We start from the raw sequence: 18,807 nt of genomic DNA, 5'->3' as shown, positions 1-18,807 counted from the left end.
CTGGAGCACTACAGCGCTCCCAAAGACCAGGTACACCGTTATAGACAGGGCACAGCCACGTGGATTACAGAACCCTGCACTTTATCATCTGTTCAACTCAGCTGAAGAAAGCAACAAGTCATCATTATTGCACCTTTGCAAAATCAAGTCTCAGAGGAAACACTTTTGAACCCCGCATCTCGATCTTTTTCTAGTGTTGACGCCAGTGAGAATATGTTGCCGTGTAGCCACACTTGCAGCTCTGATTTCTCTTTACGAACGCCATCACACGAGTTCAGATGCATAATCAAAATGTTAAGTAGATCAAAGCTGCAATTGGCCGCGTCGATCCCGCAAAGCTCAGGTGGATCCTTACTGCAGTTACAGATCTACCCATCGGAAGAGACCTGGGGATGTTCCCTTTCAAAATCCCCCTTTGCAACTGAGTTCCGGATCAATCCACAAGTGCACAACCCTAGAGCAGCAGTGCCCTGGTGGTGTCCTTCACAGATACTGAAGTCATGGAGAGATCTTGTGCATTCAGGAGCCTCGCCACAGAGGCTGCTGGCCAGGAGAGGGAGCCATGCGCAGCAGCGCAGCAGGGGGCAAGCATGCAGAGCCAGCAGCGGGGGCAGTCCCAGCACATATATTGGCAGCCTCAGCTCGCAGGGCCTCAAATTCGGCATCGTGGCAGCGCGCTTCAATGAGCTCGTCACCAAGCCGCTGCTGGAGGGCGTGCTTGAGGGCCTGGAGAGGCACGGCACGCAGCGTGAGACCGTGGATGTGAGGCCCCATCCTATGCTGGGGAAAGTACAGGGCCAATCCAGAGATCTCAACTGTGGCATGCACTAGAATATTGTCTTCTGCTCTTAGGCACAGGGGAACAACACATCACTCAGTTGCTGAAGTCGCCATGTCCATGATTAGGGTGCTTGCGTGTGTTCTGCCATGTCAACCGCGTGCCCACAACGCTTTTGGAAGTCTTCTCCTCCATGCTGTGTTGCGAGCTGGTGAATCTAGGCTCTCTGGGCCTCCGAACATTGCCACCAAACCTGGCTCCCATTCAGAGTGAGCAACCACCCAGCAACTTGAAGGTAAAACCCGTATATTTGTAACTTAGGACAAGACTTTGTCCAACCATCCAAGGTTGTCAGTGCCTGAGATGGAGTCTGCATGCATGCGCGCAGGTGGCCTGGGTTCCAGGCAGCTTCGAGCTGCCGCTGGTTGCCAAGGCCATGGCCAAGAGCGGCCAGTACGACGCCGTCATCACTGTTGGGGCTGTGGTATGATCCCTCTGCTGCTGAAATTGTCCCCCTTTATACTCTTCAACAGAGATGGACCTATTGTGGTGCCATCCCAGCATTCTCCCTGGGTAGCGGAGTGAAGGTGAAGACAGCTCTTTGCAAGGAATCTGTCAGGAGGCACCGCGGCCATTAAGGCATGGCGTATCATGGTGTCTGCCATGTAAAGCAAATTGTGCTACAACGACTGGCCTGCAGAAGATTCCCTCAGTTTTTCTTCGGCGAATCAAGAGCGAATGCAAGACATACAAAGCAGTGCGAGCGGCAATGTAAGGAGAGAGGGCTGTCTCACGGTTTTTATGCAACGATTTCAACATGCCAGACGCCTCTGGTCCAGGAGCATGATCGACCACAATATGTACACGCAGTGAAGTGTGGGTCGTGAAGCTAAAACCTGAAGAGGTTATTTCCCTTGTCCCGCAACAGGTGAGGGGCGCTACGGCGCACTTTGACGCGGTGGTGAGCGGGGCTACGGGCGGCGTGCTGAATGCGGGTCTGGACAGCGGCGTTCCCGTAATCTTCTGTGTCATGACCACCGACACCATGGAGCAGGCAAGTGCAGCATTCGATGCTGTCGGAATTCCCAACAAAAAACTGTTTGTCCTGCTGGATCAATGTTTTACGTCCTGCAGCACTGATGATGTTGCTCCGTGGCTTGCATGGGATCGACCGCAAAAGGGCAGGGATCATTCTGCTGTATCTTGAAAGATAAAGACAATGGCGGGACATGCTGGATGCCTAATCTGCTTGTGCACCCTGTTGTGTGCGAGAGTTCCGGTGTGGGATTGCCTGTGCAACCCCTGCATCCCACAGTGGATGTGTAGAAAGGATCCCATTTTCTTGGAAGGAGATCATTTTGTTGCCAGAAAAGAAATAAGACACATGTGCTCGGCTACCAGGGGATTGAGTTGTGAGTGCTCCCGCAGGCGTTGGATAGAGCGGGAGGGAAGTCTGGCAACAAGGGGTTCGAGGCGGCTGTGACTGCAATCGAGACAGCTAATGTCCTCAAGGCCCTTGGCCAGCAGGGGCTTGCAAAGGGGAGGGAAGCGTGGTAACACGGCCAGCAGTTTATCATGCCTAGTGCAGTAGTATTAACATCTGAACCTTGGTTCAACGTTGTAGAAATAGAGCCTGGTTTCTCTGATTGCTACCTGCGTTTGGCCTTCATTTGTGCGAAATTGATTCATCACAAGAATAGATGTCCAGGCATTGAGACCAGAATGTAGGTTTTGAAAATTGAAATGAGTGTCTGCAGATTTGGCAGCATGCATGCAGGAATTATATCAGGATACCTGACATGTTAGTTTGCAATTTTCAGCGTGGCAGGGATGTTTAATAAGTAATCTATGCAGGTTGGTGCCATTGACATGTCATGTACAGGACTTGAGACTGTAAGACATCTAGGAGGACTTTTGTTTCTTTCCTTGATATATGCATTACATGTACAGGTCAATTCTGACTCCGGTACCTATCTATGGCAATCTCCATCAGACATTGGTCTGCTGGCATATGCATATGCATGTTATGCACACAAGTCATGCACAAACAACGTTAATTAACTAAAGAACAATTGAAGAGCGCAGGAATAACACGCTATTTTCTTGTCTACACCGCAATGGGAATTTTCCCTGCTCTTGCACCTGTGGCAAGAACCTTCTGGGCTTTGCACTGAGCATCATGCATGTCATGCGAAGGATCTCCATGCAGCTGTATATCTTAAAGTTGCCCCAACTGTCCATCCGTTGCTTAATACCATGTCATGCGAAAGATCTCCATGCAGCTGTATATCTTAAGAGTTGCCCAACTGTCCATCCCTTGCTTAACACCAATTTCACGCTGCCTCTCCGGGGATGGATGTGAACTTCATCCTATCGTCAACCCTTTCTGATAAACATAATTCAATGTGATGATTCGCATTTTCAGGCATCTGGGCGGCTGGGCGGGTGCAGTGGCAGCCGCAGCTTCGACCCTTCAGGCACCTGTAACACATCAGCAATATTTTTTATCACCATGCAACCAGAACATCTTGAGCTGGTAAAGTATCCCCGATCAAGAAACTGCGTTAATGAAAGAAACATAACACGTCTTATAAAGACCTCAACGCCAAAGCAAGATGGAACATGACATCTGAGGAAAGCCACTATGCTGCCACCAATGCCTGATACTCTCAAGACCTTGAACACGACTAGCGCGTATGCAAGCATGGAATGTGCCACGCTTGCATGCAAACAGACAGGCGCATGCTTGGTACTGATCCACGGTGAATGAGGCCTTCGGATACAGCAAATCAGGCGATCTAACACCAAGGAGGCACCTGGTCCTCATGGCTTCGAAAGGCGTGTGATGATGATAATGATAATAGTGGAATGCAAGGCCATCCAGGTGTGATCATAATGCAACATTCCTAAAAATCTATGAGACGGCTGCCGGTCACTTTGGCGACCCGCACCTTGAATCCACCCTGGGCCTGCACGCTGGAACGTGGGGCGAATGTGGGCGCGATTGGGCGGGTGTTGGCATCAGTGTCCACCCAGAAACGCAGCAGGTGCCGCTTCTCATCACTCGCCTGCCCAACACATGTGATTGGCATTAGTCAATGTCCTACCTTCTTTCCACATCCAGAGCCTGTCGCAGTCTGCTTGGTGGGGCTTATTTGCGAGGTCGTGCAATATAGTCAGCAAAGCAGGCACATAAGGTGCCTTGAACGCTGCGCAATACCGCGCATTACAGATGTTCCAGTCTGGGATGCAGCTGCTTGGAAGCAAGAAGCTGCCTTGTGCATGCCTTCCCGGGTGTCATCACCGGCATTCCCCACAGGCAGCATGCACCTCACCACAGTGTGACTTTCTACATGGCTCATTTCAAACTACTATTATTATTGCGCGCTTTTCCTGCCAAAAGGCAAGGTACGTCCTGCAGACATGCTGCATTTAACGGCTGTCATAATCTTACCACTTGTTGGATTCGCCAAGTAGGACCCAATCAACCGTGGGCACGGGGCTCAGTATTTATACCGCCCCGTGCCAGCCGGGGCTGATTTCAAGCTTTACCCAAATTTTAGATTAAATTGAGCCTGTCTGCGGCGGCGTACCTCTCCGTCGACGACCTCGGAGCGCGAGTGCATGATGGAGGGGTTGTGGATCCATTCAATGGTGCCCGGCTCCAAAACTTGCGCAAAATGGAACTCCGGGTCCTCCGCCAGAGCCGCCACGGCCCTATGAATTCGAATTCAAATATTTAAATCACAGCGGCAGAACAGAACATCAGCAGTGATGCCTATACCTGACTAGATGCCGGCCGCACTGGAATGCCAAAAGCACAGAAAGGCCTTTAGCTGACTTGCTCCAGCCGCATCACAAATAAATGACTTAAAATAATGCCACGGCTGGCAAGTCAAAGACCCAAGGCTCAGCTTGACAGGGCACAGCCCATTGGACAATGCTCTTCCAAGATTTGCTGCAAGTATGGGCATGCATGCGAGCATGCTGCGGCAGTGTGCATGAGACTGTCAAAAAAGGCACCTCATGACCCAAACAGACACAGATTTTCCTCTGGTCACCACATGCTCGTGTAGCAATTCTAGAATCGGAGCACTGAGTGCCTCCCCTTGTGGCACCTCGCCTGGGATCCCAACTGCAACAGACACATCTGCCGGCCAATGGCATCTACTAAAATTCAGAATAAATTTCTGGCAGTGGTACCCACCAGAGGGCCTCCTCCTGCAGGGGGCTGAGCTCCTTCTCGACCTCCTGGTAGTTGTTGGACTGGTAGTACACCGACAGATAGCCGTCGTGGTATTCGAATGGGATTGTGGCCTCCTTGATCAGGTTTCCCGCCTCGTCCCTCTCGAAGCGCGCCTGGTCAAGCTTGCGTCCCACGTACCAGGGCTTGGACAGCACCTCCACCAGATCCTGCATATTTGAATTTGAATACAAATTCGAAATTTTATTTCAGGTTTGAATGTGGCCTAAATTAGACACCTTTTGTGATGTGGGGTGTTCTTTAAGGTGTGACAGCGAAACCATCTGGTGCAACGATGGCAGTGTATCAGATATGCGTCACAAAGACCGGATTTGATTTTCTGGAGGCTTTGAGGGAATCAAACGCCCAATGCTCAGAAAGACTTGTGTTTATGGACATCAAAGAAGCTAGGAAATTGCAGTCTGCCTTCTCAGGCGGACGGCTCCTGAAATTCCATGCAGGCTTATCGGTGCATGTCGCCAGTTGATGCTGCTGCACTTCTTGTGACATGTGCTAATGCAGGTTGTGCATCAGAAGGATAAGGCCGCCCTGGGAAGAACCTAGCTTACTCACCTTGCGGCCGCGGCGCAGCAGCTCGTTGTGGATCGCGATCGATGAGACCCACTTGCTGACACCGCCCTCCCTGCACACCAGCCCAGGTTTGCATCAGCCCAGAAGACTGCATACAGCAGATTAAAAAGACCCCCATCTCCGGTTTCATTTTCAAAAGGGCATGTACATCCTGTAGGCTGTGGACATGTGAAGGGAAGAATTACAGATGTCCAGGAGATGTTGGTTCTGGTGAACGAAAGGCTGCTCCCTCAAGACACGGCCGAGCATTCACAGCACTCAATCACTTTAAAATCACATGTTCAGCGGTTGCAGTGTGATGCATGACATCAGCATTTTGTTGTCCAGGTGCACCACGTTCTTCTAGCAAAGGCTGTCCGTGCAGAGGCAGAAACTGCCTTTGATCAATCTGCAGAACTCTACAACCCAAATTGAAATTTGAAAATTTTGAGATGCAACTTGCTGAAGAGGTTGAAAACAAGCAGGTTGAAAGGAGGTGAAAGGAGCTCACTTGGCGTTGGTGAGGGAGAGGAGGCTGATGAGATCAGTAGCTCCCTGGTCGGAGTGGAACACAAGTCGGATGGTGTCCACTGCATGCGCCTTGGTGCCCGCAGCTGCGCGCACATGCACACGCTGACTCAGCACGCAGCCACACAGACCCCTTATTTGGCTGATTGTTTCTAGTTGCCTTACTTGTATCAACTTGCTGCGCACCAAGCATGCTGCATGCCGGCTGCTTAGGAAGTACTGTGGAGATTACACGAGTCCCTCCTTTTAGCCTGGGTGCTACTTTGCTGGAACGGATTAGGTACTGCATAGTATTGTTATGCAGACTTACCTGAGAGCAGGGTCCTTCTGAACGTGACAGAGCCCAAAAAAAAAATGTAGAAATTTGCATCGCAGAGCTTTCTGCAAGAACTCCGTAATGGACGGCAATGATGAATTTTATAATGCTAGACCCTTAACCCTAGCAAGGGGTGCGCGACGCACGGCGCGCATGGCGGCCGACGGTGATGTGGTTGAGGACGGATCCGTAAGTCCCCCCGTTTGCGGACCCCTCATAGTCATGGTCCGTTTGTGACACCAGCGGGCGGCCCAGGTGCAAGGCAACGCCCCAGTATGCCAGCACCAAGCCCACCCTGTCACCCTTGTACTGATCCACTGGGAAGCCCCTGTGAAAGACGATTCAAATTTCATGCCTATGAGATGTGAGATTCAGCCATGATAAGATTCCACTCCAGCATGGAAGCACTGGGAAAACCCTGTGAGGAAAGAAGACTGAATTCAACGCCTCTGAGAAGAAGCCTTCCGCCATGATTAGGGGATTCCAGCATTCAGCAAAAAATTGACACAGGAAGACCCCTGTCAAGCGCAGAGAAGCGTGTTGGGTCCTGGGGTGAGGTTTCCTGGCAAGCCATGATCATAAGGAATTCTTGAATAAGGGGCAACCAAGCAGTCCTCGAAATTCCTGTGGAGGATGGAAGTTGTCTCCATAGAATCGCAGCAAATAAAGCACAGGCTATAAATATATATGTGCTGGCCAAAGTGCGCACAGCAATAAGACGCATCCACTTGCTATGCTGAGGATAACTGTCAGTAATGCGGGAGCTAGTACACTCAAATGCCCACAATTTCTTCAGGGCTGATCAGAGTTTGAATGCGAGTTTGAGATTTGAGATGATGACTCACTTGAGCAGCTGGAAGCCGCGGCCCAGTGTGACCTCCTTGGCCAGGCCGACAAGCTTGGGCGCCAGGTTTGGCAGCGCGTAGTCATCCTTAGTCAGCTGCAACAAGCATGGCACATCTCTGTCATAGCTTATCAGCGCGGCGTGCAATGCTGACTCCAGTATTCACTAGCTCTCTGATGTCACTTATTTAAGTAAACTTCCAGCAGTTTTCCCAACAGAAACAATCTGGCAGTTCATGCAATTGGGCACGGGCTGCACAGATTGTGCTGCAGCCGAGCATGCAGAAATGCAAGAATGTTTATCTAAAATTACATGTTTAGTGGTTTACTCACCGGGATGATGTCATCTTCGGTGCTGATGCCGCGGCCTTTGAGCGCGCCAACAGCTGCCGCCAGCTCAGCGATGTCTTCGGGGGTGAAAAAATAAGTGTACTCGGATTCACGCCCCTCCCAGTCCTTGGCCTGTGCTCCCATGAGCATATTGATTTCAACACTCTATCAAAGTGGATGTTGATCTCAAGGACATTGACCAGGCTGCACATGATGGTTCGGTAATCTTCATCAACCTGCCAACATTTGCAGCTGCAGCTGAGGAGTCTCTAGCTGCTTTTATTCATGTGAGCACAATCGGCTTTGAGGACTCTTTCAGAGGTGAGATGTGGATTGTGGTAAGTGAGCCTGCCTTCCAGTCGGCGGGGTCGTCAATGATTGTCAGGGGAATAACCTTGCCCTGTGGTCCTGAATGCCTGCATATACAAGAAACAGTTTCAGTGTCACAGACACTGTGTGACACTGAAGCCAGATGCGATGGTGAAATAGCTAAGGACATTGGTAAGCCTGGCCGAGCCATTTCCACTGGAGACCACCTGGCTTTGCCTGTAATGTCTTCTGCTTCACATGACAGTGCAAAATATCATTTCTGTTGCAAAGCAACGGGGGCATTCAGCAGGAAGCGGATCACGGCGGGGTTGCCTTGGCTTGCACTGCAAGAACCCGGAGTAAAGAGAGTGGGTGAATCCGCAAAGCAAAGCAGACTGATCGTTAGAGGTTAAGTGTGGCTCTTCTGGCATGCACAACAAATACTGGAGTGGAAACAATCGCAGTTCACTGATGTTAGCACGGGGCGTGATGCACTAGAAGAGCATGAGACAAGCTGTCCCCAAAAAAAGTCTAAATGCTTTACTCGCATTGTGGTGAGCATCACAGGAAGGCGGGAAGTGAAGATACTCACGGGATGTCATCAACATCAGTGCGCGGTGGCGGCAGCTTAGTCTTGGCGACTTGCTCTGCGTAGCGCTGTGATTTCAGGTAATAAGTATCGGCTGCATTGGCGTATAGCTGAGCTGGGTTCCTTGCTACGTCAACTGTCATGGTTGTGTCCCTGCAACATTTCAAAACCGATTAGCAAGCACATTACGGAAAGATGGATGGCAATTTGTTGTTTCGGGACCTGCTGATGCATAGGATCAGTAAGGTCTTTGCTCTGCCTTCTGCCCTCATCTAAGACCACGACCAGATCCTGTGGTTGTGGGGATACCAAACCACGTGCTTCAGACGATCAACAGCCAGTGGGATTCTGACGTCCTCTCGGTGCAACGATCACGAAAGGCTCGGGTCTCTTCTGACCCTGACGTAATGGTTGCAACGCTTGATCCTCGACTCATGAATGAACCACGATGGAGAATATAGGTGTTCATAGACCTTAGAAGCACCCTGAAGTGCTCACAACATCAACCAATCCATCTCGACTTGCCTTTTGTGACGATACGCACGGCATGCCAGTGCTCAGAACAGGCCAAAGACACATCCAATGTGTCGATAGAGCTGAAAGAGATTTCAGCCCTTCTAGCAAGCATTTTTGGAACAATGGGCCGACGAAGGACGGTGCTTTCGCCCTATTGCAACTACACGTGCCATCCGAAAGCAGGATCTATGGAGCGAAACTACAACGAAGACGTAGATTTTTTCCGATCAAGGGCACAAAGCAACCTAAAATCACCTGTGAAGGATGTATGCTTTCGATGGAGCGAGCTCACAGGTCCAGGGAGCGACGTAGCGGTGAACTGCAGGCGACGAGCAAGAGGTGCGCGCGTGCCGGCTGGTTGGGCACATGTGGCGAGATGCTGCCAAATCTGGCCACACGCCATGACGAATTTTACTCATCTCGTCATATGCATTGACCAATGTTAGAACCCATCCAAGACTTACGCCTGCATGATCAACCTTTTCGACCGTATGACTCACCCTTGTAATCTTTCTGCAGACCTCAGGCTGGACCTAGAAGTCTGAATTTGTGCATAGACACGCGTATTCATAGGACCCTCAGCACTTGCTGCAATATGTGCCCATGGCTTTAAGCTGGCATCATAGTCATTCTTCAAGATCTAGATCTAGACCTATCAACAAAAATTGGTCTCACTGAGGCTCTAAAGAGAGACAAAATCTGTCATTGAGCTGTGCTTTCATCCTCAAATGTTCCAGGATATTGACTCCAAAAGGGAACTGGTGTCCATCAGAAAACCTCTTGCTGCGAGGCGATTTGTGATGTCACCGTCAGCTCCTCGGCAGTCTAGGCTTGATCCTCACAGCAACTTCTTCCAGCATCTTGTTCCATGCATGCTGCCCGACAAAACGCTGAACCACATCACATCCACAGACTACCATAGCGATCCATATGCGCATACGGGCATGCCAGCTAGAAGGGCAACGTTATTCACACAGGAAGTTTCCCTTCAAGGCGCTAATACTCCTGAAAACTTTGCAGTTCTGACTTTATCAAAGTGCGTGCTAGCATTTGCAGCATGCACGCCATAGCATGGACTAGTCTGTACTGCTTAGCAGATCTTAACAGAACCCCGCACATGGCTATAGATGCACCCGAAGCACACATCACTGACTGAGATGCAATATGTTGTCTATGCAGAGTCTGTGCCCAAAGTGCTACACGGTCACTAGGGCACTCTCTCTACTATTTGCAGAATCCTCCATCCAGAGAGCAGAGTGCAGTCATAGGCTGTGACTCACAGGTGCTTCCACAGGGCACGGGCTGCGTTTGCCAGCCAGGCAGTGTAGAAGAAGTAGCACCAAGGCACCCAGGAGGGTAGACCCACACCCGCCACCACCAGATCTGCACCAGACAGCACCACAGAGTTCATTCTAGAGCACAGTTGTGTACTCTGCTCAATTCCATTCTCTATGCTTGCGCAAGATCCTGATGTACAAACAGCATAGCTGCCCCATGCAAGGCTGCTCACGGCTGACCACGGTGTCATCCTGTGCGATGCACATTTACGGCATTGCCAGCTGTGCCAATGAGCTGAAAGGGACGTCGATGTCCTGGAAACAGAGCTTTGCTTGACAACAACAGCATGGCAACATATCGGCATGCGCAAGAGGAAGTTATTCTGCCAAAGCACACGTGGCGCAGTGCAAAAGGACGTGCCAAACTCATAAGAGCTTATATCGTATACCTGGGACACATTATACAACTTGCAAGCAAATACCATTGGTCTGCTGTTTGGTTGTGCAAGGTCGCACCTGGCGCCTCATAGTGCCACAGCCCCAGAAGCTTCATGAGGAATAGTTCACTTGTCGGGGCGCCGATGCCACACAGGGCTGCAAGCGCAAGTCCCTGGGGGGTCCCATCGAACAGCAGCCAATTCAGAGCCGCCGCAGCCGCCAGGTCCGCGCCGATCTCATGGTAGGGAACTCCTGCAAGACAAAGATTTGTGTGCCAACCCCAATCTCTACCTCTCCATCAAGACTACTTGTCGGACGGTGTGAGCTGCTGTTGAGCGGGCCATGCACAGGAGGCTGGGGAAACTTGGTGGCTGTGCTGGCGTAAGAATTACACCTCCTGTAAACTTCACCACATTCTGCTGGACTCACGCCTGGCATGTCAAACAGCATCGGCGCAACAGTTTGTAGGCACCCCCGTTTGAAGGGGCTCTGGCCTAAATATGAGCTGTCACTATGACAAGAAGCCACTGAGCGTGTTGTGGAGGATTTGGGCTCGGGGCCAACCTGCAGCATACAGGACGCTGCTGAGCTGGTGTAAGCCTGCCACGACGCCCAGCGACAGCGCAGCATGCCCAGCGTCTGCCCGGCTGACTGCGCGCTGAGTCGCGGTTATTAACCAGCCATCCTGCGCCTGATCGGGCTCCTCTTGGCCCGCATCATCCCCGCCTCCCTCTGGTGACGTCCTCCCTGCTTCCCATGCGCCCCCTGCAAATGCAGGAGAATGGCTTGGAAAGCTATGCTATCTTGGAGAATCTGCTCAATTTCCACCAAAATGGTGTACCCAATCTTTAATCTTGCTCATCCGCTTCAAGGGTAAACAAATGCCATGATGCATCTATACCTGTACTGTGCTCCTTTGACATAGGTGTCGCATCTTCACTGCATTTGGGTGGATCGTACGCAAACCTGAGCCTTGCCGCAGCGCTAGGGCGTCCAGGGCAGGGAAGCAGGCGCCGATAGTTGCATAGAACGCTCCCAACAGGGCAAAGACCCATGCGGAGGTGTGCAGATTGCCCAGAATCAGTGGCGCCTTGTCATAGGTCAGCTGCGCAGGCAGGGGCAAACTCAGATACTGTTCCTCTACAGAATGGCGCATCTTCCCGCTGTCTGCATGAATTTAATGTCAGGCACTGCATCGTCACAGAATGTTTGATCCACGAGGCCTTACATGGATGTTTGTCCACAAAACAATCAGCAGAGAAGCACACAGCAGCGATGATACGATGCATTGCAATTAACTTATATGTGGGTGCATGCATGTGGTGCCAGCAACAGCACGGCTCCTTAAACATGTCAGCATGCATGATACAAGGAGCGTGCATGTGCATGTGAGCGAGCGATTAATTGCAGTGCGAAGCAGGTAGGTACCAGGTGCACTTGCCCGTGGATGCCGTCAATGGCTGGGCCCACTGTTGCTCCAAGGAGGAACATGATTGCAATGAAGTTTGGCGCCTTCCGCTTCCATTGAGGGGCATCAGCTTGCATTGGAGCTTCTGCATCTGAGACTTTTGCTGCCACGTGTAAATGGCTTCTTTTTCTGTGGCTGACAACATAGCGGCGTCTCCCAAGAGTACAGTTTCCGATATGAGCTCTGGAAACCCAAAGTGGCCCCAGCAAAGCAAGATGCTGGCGCCGTGATTGTCGGCAACGATGCTCATATATGCCTGATGTTTGAGACATTGATCGCGGGATGTGGCAAACTGACATTTGACGTTGATATTGAAGTTGCAGGTGTGATCAAGTGTTGATCAGTAACTCTTACAACCTGGTAAGACAGCACCTAATCACCTGGCAATTGGCTTGAAAGTCTTTGGGAAGCTTTCATGTTGCCCAGTTCATCTGTAGAGCTCATGGCATTCTGCAGGTTATCGCCAAGCCTTGGACTCGGATTGAAGGTGGTTCTATTGTGCAATCGGATGCCCCAGTAACTCCTAGGCAATTACCTACTTTTGAAAAAGTAATGATATTTAGTTCTTGGGAATCACACCACGTTCGAGCCAAGCCTATGTCCTAAGCCCCACTTGGTGCAGGTGCAGGTTCCCCCCGCTTCTGCTTACGCGGGCTTACGCCACATAACGCGAAGGAGTGATGGAGACGGCCCGATGAAGCTACGAGAGAGTTCCGAGACGCAGTTGAGCTCGATGAAACATATTTCAAGGATTCTGGGACATCAAGAGGACTGACATGAATCAAAAGTCGTTGTTTGTGGCGTTGCTCGCCCTGTCTTGCGCCCTGTCTGGGCCGCTGAGCGCTGTGCGCGCTGGGAAGATACTGCTGTTGCCGATCCCAGAGGACAACAGCCCCATCTATTTTCTAAGACATATCTACGATGAGCTTAAAAGCAGGGGCCACGATGCATTTGTGAGGAGCTCGGGCCGAATCTCGTCTTGTGCATGAACTTTCCGGAACCAGCTTTGGCACCCTTCAAAAACACAATTCGACAGGAATCAAGTTTTTCTTCCTTTTTAAGGATGGCAATATTATTTCTTGTGGTTGCAATGGCCAATGAATTTGTTTTGGCCACACAGATGCTGGTGGCGCCTGGAGATGTGCCCAAGATGACAGCAAGGGATAAAGGGGAAGAAATTGCACATATGACCTTCAACACTCATACAGCGGACCTGGAAGGCGTTGCCGCCATACCAGTGAGAAATCACGAAGAAATGATGGACAAAGTCTTGACCATCTGGCATGCCCAGTGCCACGCTCTCCTCAGCGATGCAGATATCATGGCACGCCTTCAGGTAAGGCTCTTCTATCTCATTTTCAAGGCCGTTCTATGAGCATGACCATAGCAATGCTGCATCCTGCATTGCAGCGAGCCAGTTTGCTGGTGGCCTGTCATCTCTGGAAAGTCCCAAGGCATGGTTGCTCAAACTGACCTTATTTTCGGTGCATATCCTCTCTGGATGCAGCCGCTGCATGTACTGGCAACAAGCATGTCAGCAGGGTAGAAGATGAATGCATAAGTGTTGACCTTTTGCAGGGTGACAAACCCGACCTCATCCTGGGCGTTCCCTTCTTCCCTTGCACAACGATGCTGGCCGCCAAACTTGGCGTGCCCTATATTTCCCTCAACCCTTCTGGCCTGGTTGGAAATAGCTTTATGCACCCCCTGTGGGCAGGCAGCGGCCGCGATTTTCACATCGGCCCCCGCCTCTCCAGCGTGCCAGAAATGTTCCTCGAGGCTTCTTACCCACTGGTGAGCACTGCCCTTGTCTTATGATGTAACGTATCAAGATAGTGATTTGGATTTTACAGGAAGGCTATAGTATCACCTTGTGAACATGTGAAGGCGCTGCGGTGCATATGTATGTATGAACATTGAGTCCGCTTTTTTGCCCCACTTGGCGCTTGCATTGCCTTGCATGTCTTGCATTGTTTCCTGGGCTGCAATGAACATCCACCTATTGAAATTTCTCCCTTTCTTCTACAAATGCTGATGCCCATCACATTACCATCTGGGTTGGGTATTGCCCTTAACAACGATTCCATATGTGCACCCATACCGATTTAGAAACTGAGCTGTGTGCTGTGCTGCCTTGCAGACATTCCTGCAGCGCATGCAGAATGCGTGGCTCTATGCAAAGGCGCAGCTGCACGAATATGGCACCCACCGCCCGATGACAAAGGCGCTCCAGTGAGTTCTTCCTTTGCCACTGTGCACCATATAGCAGAAGAGTATGTTCCTTGCTGCTGCTGAGATACCTACTGCTTTCTAGGCTTCATTGACCAAATGCAAGACTCTTGCATGTTCCTATGCTCTCTGTGGGGACCATGCCTTCGTGTGCAGCAAGGAACTTGGAACTATGCAGCGAGGTACAGTTTTATTTTGGTGGTATCCTTGCAGAATTGCCACCAGAGCACTGTAGAGGCACAAGCCTCCAGTGCGAAACATGTTCTTGATTGAGCACAGCTCGCCAGGATGCTGTCTGCTCGCAAAATCGCAACAGAGAGAGGCTTTGGTTGGGCGGCTGCTAATTTGGACATACTCAATAATTTGTCGATATATACCCTTTTAATTGAAAATCAAGGTAAATAATATACCCTGTGCAGGGCCAAGCACGGCACAGATCTGGCTTCCCCAGAAGCACGCCGGCTGGAGATGCTTCACATTGTGAATAGCCACATGGCGTACGAGCAGCCGCGGCCGCTGCCGCCCAACGTGAAGCTGGTTGGACCTATCATGGCCAAGCCTGCCGCGCCGTTGCCTCCCGACCTGCAGGTAGCATCTTTAGCCCCTTGAACCCAAACCTAAAAGCCAATCAGGGCTTGATTGCTACACCCAACGTGAAGCTGGTAGGACCTATCATGGCCAAGCCTGCCGTGCCGTTGCCTCCCGACCGGCAGGTAGCGTCTTTACCCCCTTGAACCCAAACCGAAAAGCCAGTCAGGGCATAGTTGCTACACCACAGCCTTCAATCGTCTGTGAGGCTGTCATCAAGCATGCATGTGAGTCAGTTGGCGCAAATTCAGAAGCCATTGCTTTGCGCTGAAGTCATCCTTGCATGCATGCAACCATGCAAGCGTGAGCACCACTTTTGTCGTGCAAAGGAGACAAGTGAAGGAGGCTGCTAAGCCTCTTTGTGCCTAGAAATTCAATGCTGAGGTTAAGCTTGTTCAAGAGATGGTCATAGAGACTGCCAACGCTGTTCACATGCATTGCAGTGATGCCAAGGCAGTGATGTCAAGGATTTTCCAATGGGTCTTTGATTTTTATTTTGAGGGTTTGTTTTTCTTTGTCTGGCTTATTCAGGAATTTGTGGAGGGTGCGGGTGATGCGGGCGTTGCACTTATTTCACTCGGCACCCTGGCAAAATTCGGTAAAACCTTTTAATCACACACCCGCGTTTGGAACACAAGGGCCCTTTTTGACTCAGTAAATTGAGGAGCTGATTGCATGTCATGCATCTTGCATTGATTCCAAGTGCACAAAGTGTCAAAACAGCCCGGGGCTCAGATGAGTGAGAATTGGTTCTGCTTTTGTTCAGACAAGGCGGAGACTCAGATGATCGCATCAGCGTTGAGCAGATTGCCAATCAGGACTATTTGGAAGATGTCAAAGCAGGAGGTTGCAGCTGTGGGGGGACTGGATGCTCTGAACCTGACGGACAATGTGAAGGTGTGTTTGGTTCCTGACCTCATATCATTGCATGTCACTGCTGCATGCAAGAAAACCTCAAATCTCGCTGTCAGCAACGCAAGCTTCAGCTCCATGGCAGTATGATGCAAGGCAGCTGAGTATAGAAGAAGTATGCAACGTGTGATTCACTGTGTGTGGTTTTGCAATTTTGTGAGTAGAAGAAAATGCACGAGTAAGACAGCCCACCACATCAAAGCCACTGAGCATATACGTCAGCTCAAATGCTTGCTGAGCACAGTGAAGACTTGCTTCTTATTGACATGGCATGCGTGCAGGTTGTGACCTGGGTGCCTCAGAATGATGTGCTGGGCCACCCCAGTACAAAGGCGTTCCTGTCTCACTGTGGCGCCAATGGCTTGAATGAGGTGAGCCCAGTATGCGCTCTTAAGTATGTCAAATGCCATCGGTATCATGTACTGTATCTTGCTAAGAACCAGCTCCTCCCATTAGGTTCCCATCAGGCTCTGGGCCTCTCATTCCTGCCGGACCTTTGCATAGAAACGGTGAAGGCAGTGATTTCCTGTTGTGCAGGCTGCGTACCATGGCGTTCCTGTCGTGGCCATGCCCTTCTACGGAGACCAGCCCATGAACGCCCGTAAGCTCATCGGCAAGGTGCGCACAATTTCACATTCATTTTCAAGCTTGCCCTCCTGGCGCGTCGCACTATAACGTTTCCTGGATCCACTTTGTGAGACAGCTTGAAAGCTAAGACTTCAAGCTTGTCAGGAGGGTATTTCCAGCAGGTTTTGTCTCAATAAAACTAGATTGAACATGCACGGCATAGCTGCAGCACGCATGCCTACCTTGAGAGCCTCAAAACAGCGAGTGCAGGAAAATGAAGACCATTTCTGCGGCGTCTGGCAGCGCAGCACCATGAAGAGTTTTTTACTTGAATTGTTTCCGGCAGGGTATGGCGGTGGCGCTGCAGAAGAGGGGTTTGAGCGCGGAGGGGGTGTATGACGCGTTCACAAGGGTCCTGACCGACGAGAGCATCCGGGCAGCTGCCGCGAAGGTGTCCAAGCGCATCCGCAGCCGCAAGCGCTCTTCTGTACAAGAGACAGCAGGTGAGCAGCAATGACAGAATTAATCTGTCTATACAGCTCACTGTTTTCCCCTTGATGGTCATATCACAAGGTACAGAACTTCAAATTGGATACCTTTCTTACTATTTGCGATTATCATCTCGGTAGAGGAGTCCCTCCCTGCCTTCAGAAGCAGCATGCATGGTGGTCTTCAAGCTCCAGTAAATGATATACACATCTCAATCGTATAAACAAAAGGGCTCTATATTATCTGATGGGCATGTGGGTGCATGTGCAGACTGGGTGGAGCATGTGCTGGACTCCGACGGTGAGGCCTACATGCAATTACCTGATGATGACATGAGCTTCTTCGTGCGCAACTCCCTGGATGTTGCGGCGACGTTTTTTGGCCTGGGGGTGGTTGCGCTAATAGCCGGAGGATTAATCAGCGCTTGGGTGATCGGGGGCGCGTATCGCAAACTCAAGGGGCTTGCAGGCTGGGAGAAAAAAATGGTGTGAGGGGATTTTCCAATGTGGAATTTATCTTGCGATTTTTTTATTCTTAGATTTGGAATGAGCAGACTGCATTCCTGGATGGGATGATCATCACAGGTAGAATTGACTGCAATGGCATTTTGCCTAATTTTTCTTTATGCCAGTCTTGAGGATTTGTGAGTCAGTGCTGAGGGCATCTTCAGCCTGCACTATTTGTTCTATGGCCCGCTGCAGAAGTTGCGCTGAGACAATTCAAGCTTCGGGACCGGTGAGGCCTGCATCCTTGCAACAGATAGTGGCAGACATGCCTTGTGAGATATTTTGCACTGACAGGCCAGTGCCATGCACTGTCTAGAAGTTCTGGCCATGGCATCATGCAACAATTGCACAAACTTGGCAATGTTCTCAATTGAATAAGGCCTGCTGATGACCTGAATCGGGACTGTCACTCTGACTTTCAGGTTCTTTGGCTGTGTCGGTCTCTTGCCCGTAAGTACGGGTCATGGTGCCAGCAGGATTACTAATAGCTGTCAAATTTGACCTCAGAATCTGGGAAGTAAGTAGAAGTGACAATCTGTGGATGCTTCAGCAATTGCCGTAGTGAGATCTGAACATATTGCCTTGTTGTGTGCCTTAGCAACTAATTGCTGCAACGACTCGTATAATATCGGATATTATACAATTATCAGAATTGTGGTTCGCCACTCATAAACATTATTATTAAGATTATACTTGTGGGCCACATGCATGCATGTATGCCATCGCATGATGGCACGTTGAGTGGTCAACCCACTGAATGCGACCAGAAACTTCTTCAGACCCAGTGGGATTCGTCTCCTTACCTCGAGATACTGAGGCCATTTTCGAGGCCAGGCTCGTGCATTATTGTCCAGGTTGCGTGGTCCCTCCTAGATTCCGAATGCATGCTAGGTTCCCCATAAACGTTCGTGACCCAGGATATCTAGGTTCTCTAGTCTCGAACCTGGATATATTACGCAAGAAAATGACGGACGGGAACGATGGTCCGCTTCGATGTCGTTAAGGAATGTGTTCATGCGACCAGAAGACACATTTGCAGATGTTGCATTGTCCACGGAAGCAGGATGGCAGGCAAGTTGGAGTTTGCGGTGATGCTAGCGCTGTTCTGCGCCCTGTTCGGGCCGCAGTGTACCGTGCAGGCCGGGAAAGTTCTTCTGTTGCCAATGCCGCAGGACAGCAGCCCTATATACCTCCTACGACATGTCTACGACGAGCTGAAAGGCAGAGGGCACGACGCATACGTGAGTACTTCGGGCCTCCCATGTGTCTGCATCCTGTGCCTCCGGAGCGCCCTTGGACATAAAAACGTGG

At 50.6% G+C, this 18,807-nt stretch overlaps 4 protein-coding genes across 4 annotated transcripts; 2 read left to right on the top strand and 2 right to left on the bottom strand.

The window, feature by feature from the left end:
• Nucleotides 1–291: 291 nt before the first annotated feature.
• COCSUDRAFT_62321 (hypothetical protein) lies at nucleotides 292–2,335 on the top strand (the record flags this gene model as incomplete). The annotated part of the gene is made up of 5 exons (XM_005649398.1): nucleotides 292–298; nucleotides 524–762; nucleotides 1,167–1,262; nucleotides 1,707–1,853; nucleotides 2,207–2,335. The coding sequence occupies 5 exons, from the start codon at nucleotides 292–294 to the stop codon at nucleotides 2,333–2,335; spliced, it is 618 nt and encodes a 205-aa protein (XP_005649455.1).
• An 864-nt stretch (nucleotides 2,336–3,199) lies between these two features.
• On the bottom strand, nucleotides 3,200–7,752 carry COCSUDRAFT_62320 (Clavaminate synthase-like protein; the record flags this gene model as incomplete). Its single annotated transcript, XM_005649397.1, has 9 exons — nucleotides 3,200–3,259; nucleotides 3,730–3,846; nucleotides 4,372–4,495; nucleotides 4,986–5,191; nucleotides 5,595–5,664; nucleotides 6,103–6,205; nucleotides 6,582–6,763; nucleotides 7,281–7,375; nucleotides 7,612–7,752. The coding sequence occupies 9 exons, from the start codon at nucleotides 7,750–7,752 to the stop codon at nucleotides 3,200–3,202; spliced, it is 1,098 nt and encodes a 365-aa protein (XP_005649454.1).
• A 2,546-nt stretch (nucleotides 7,753–10,298) lies between these two features.
• COCSUDRAFT_62319 (hypothetical protein) lies at nucleotides 10,299–12,282 on the bottom strand (the record flags this gene model as incomplete). The annotated part of the gene is made up of 5 exons (XM_005649396.1): nucleotides 10,299–10,405; nucleotides 10,816–10,989; nucleotides 11,302–11,502; nucleotides 11,704–11,842; nucleotides 12,166–12,282. 5 exons carry the CDS (start codon nucleotides 12,280–12,282, stop codon nucleotides 10,299–10,301), a joined length of 738 nt encoding a protein of 245 aa, XP_005649453.1.
• A 699-nt stretch (nucleotides 12,283–12,981) lies between these two features.
• COCSUDRAFT_62318 (UDP-Glycosyltransferase/glycogen phosphorylase) lies at nucleotides 12,982–17,481 on the top strand (the record flags this gene model as incomplete). Its single annotated transcript, XM_005649395.1, has 11 exons — nucleotides 12,982–13,050; nucleotides 13,326–13,541; nucleotides 13,784–13,999; nucleotides 14,346–14,437; nucleotides 14,854–15,022; nucleotides 15,554–15,620; nucleotides 15,789–15,919; nucleotides 16,216–16,305; nucleotides 16,472–16,552; nucleotides 16,848–17,004; nucleotides 17,261–17,481. 11 exons carry the CDS (start codon nucleotides 12,982–12,984, stop codon nucleotides 17,479–17,481), a joined length of 1,509 nt encoding a protein of 502 aa, XP_005649452.1.
• Between the last annotated feature and the right edge of the window lie 1,326 nt (nucleotides 17,482–18,807).

This window comes from Coccomyxa subellipsoidea (assembly GCF_000258705.1).
Source record: "Coccomyxa subellipsoidea C-169, whole genome shotgun sequence".
Taxonomy (NCBI): Eukaryota; Viridiplantae; Chlorophyta; class Trebouxiophyceae; family Coccomyxaceae; genus Coccomyxa; species Coccomyxa subellipsoidea.
The sequence above is the reverse complement of the archived record's forward strand: the minus strand, read 5'-3'. Positions and strand labels throughout refer to the sequence as shown.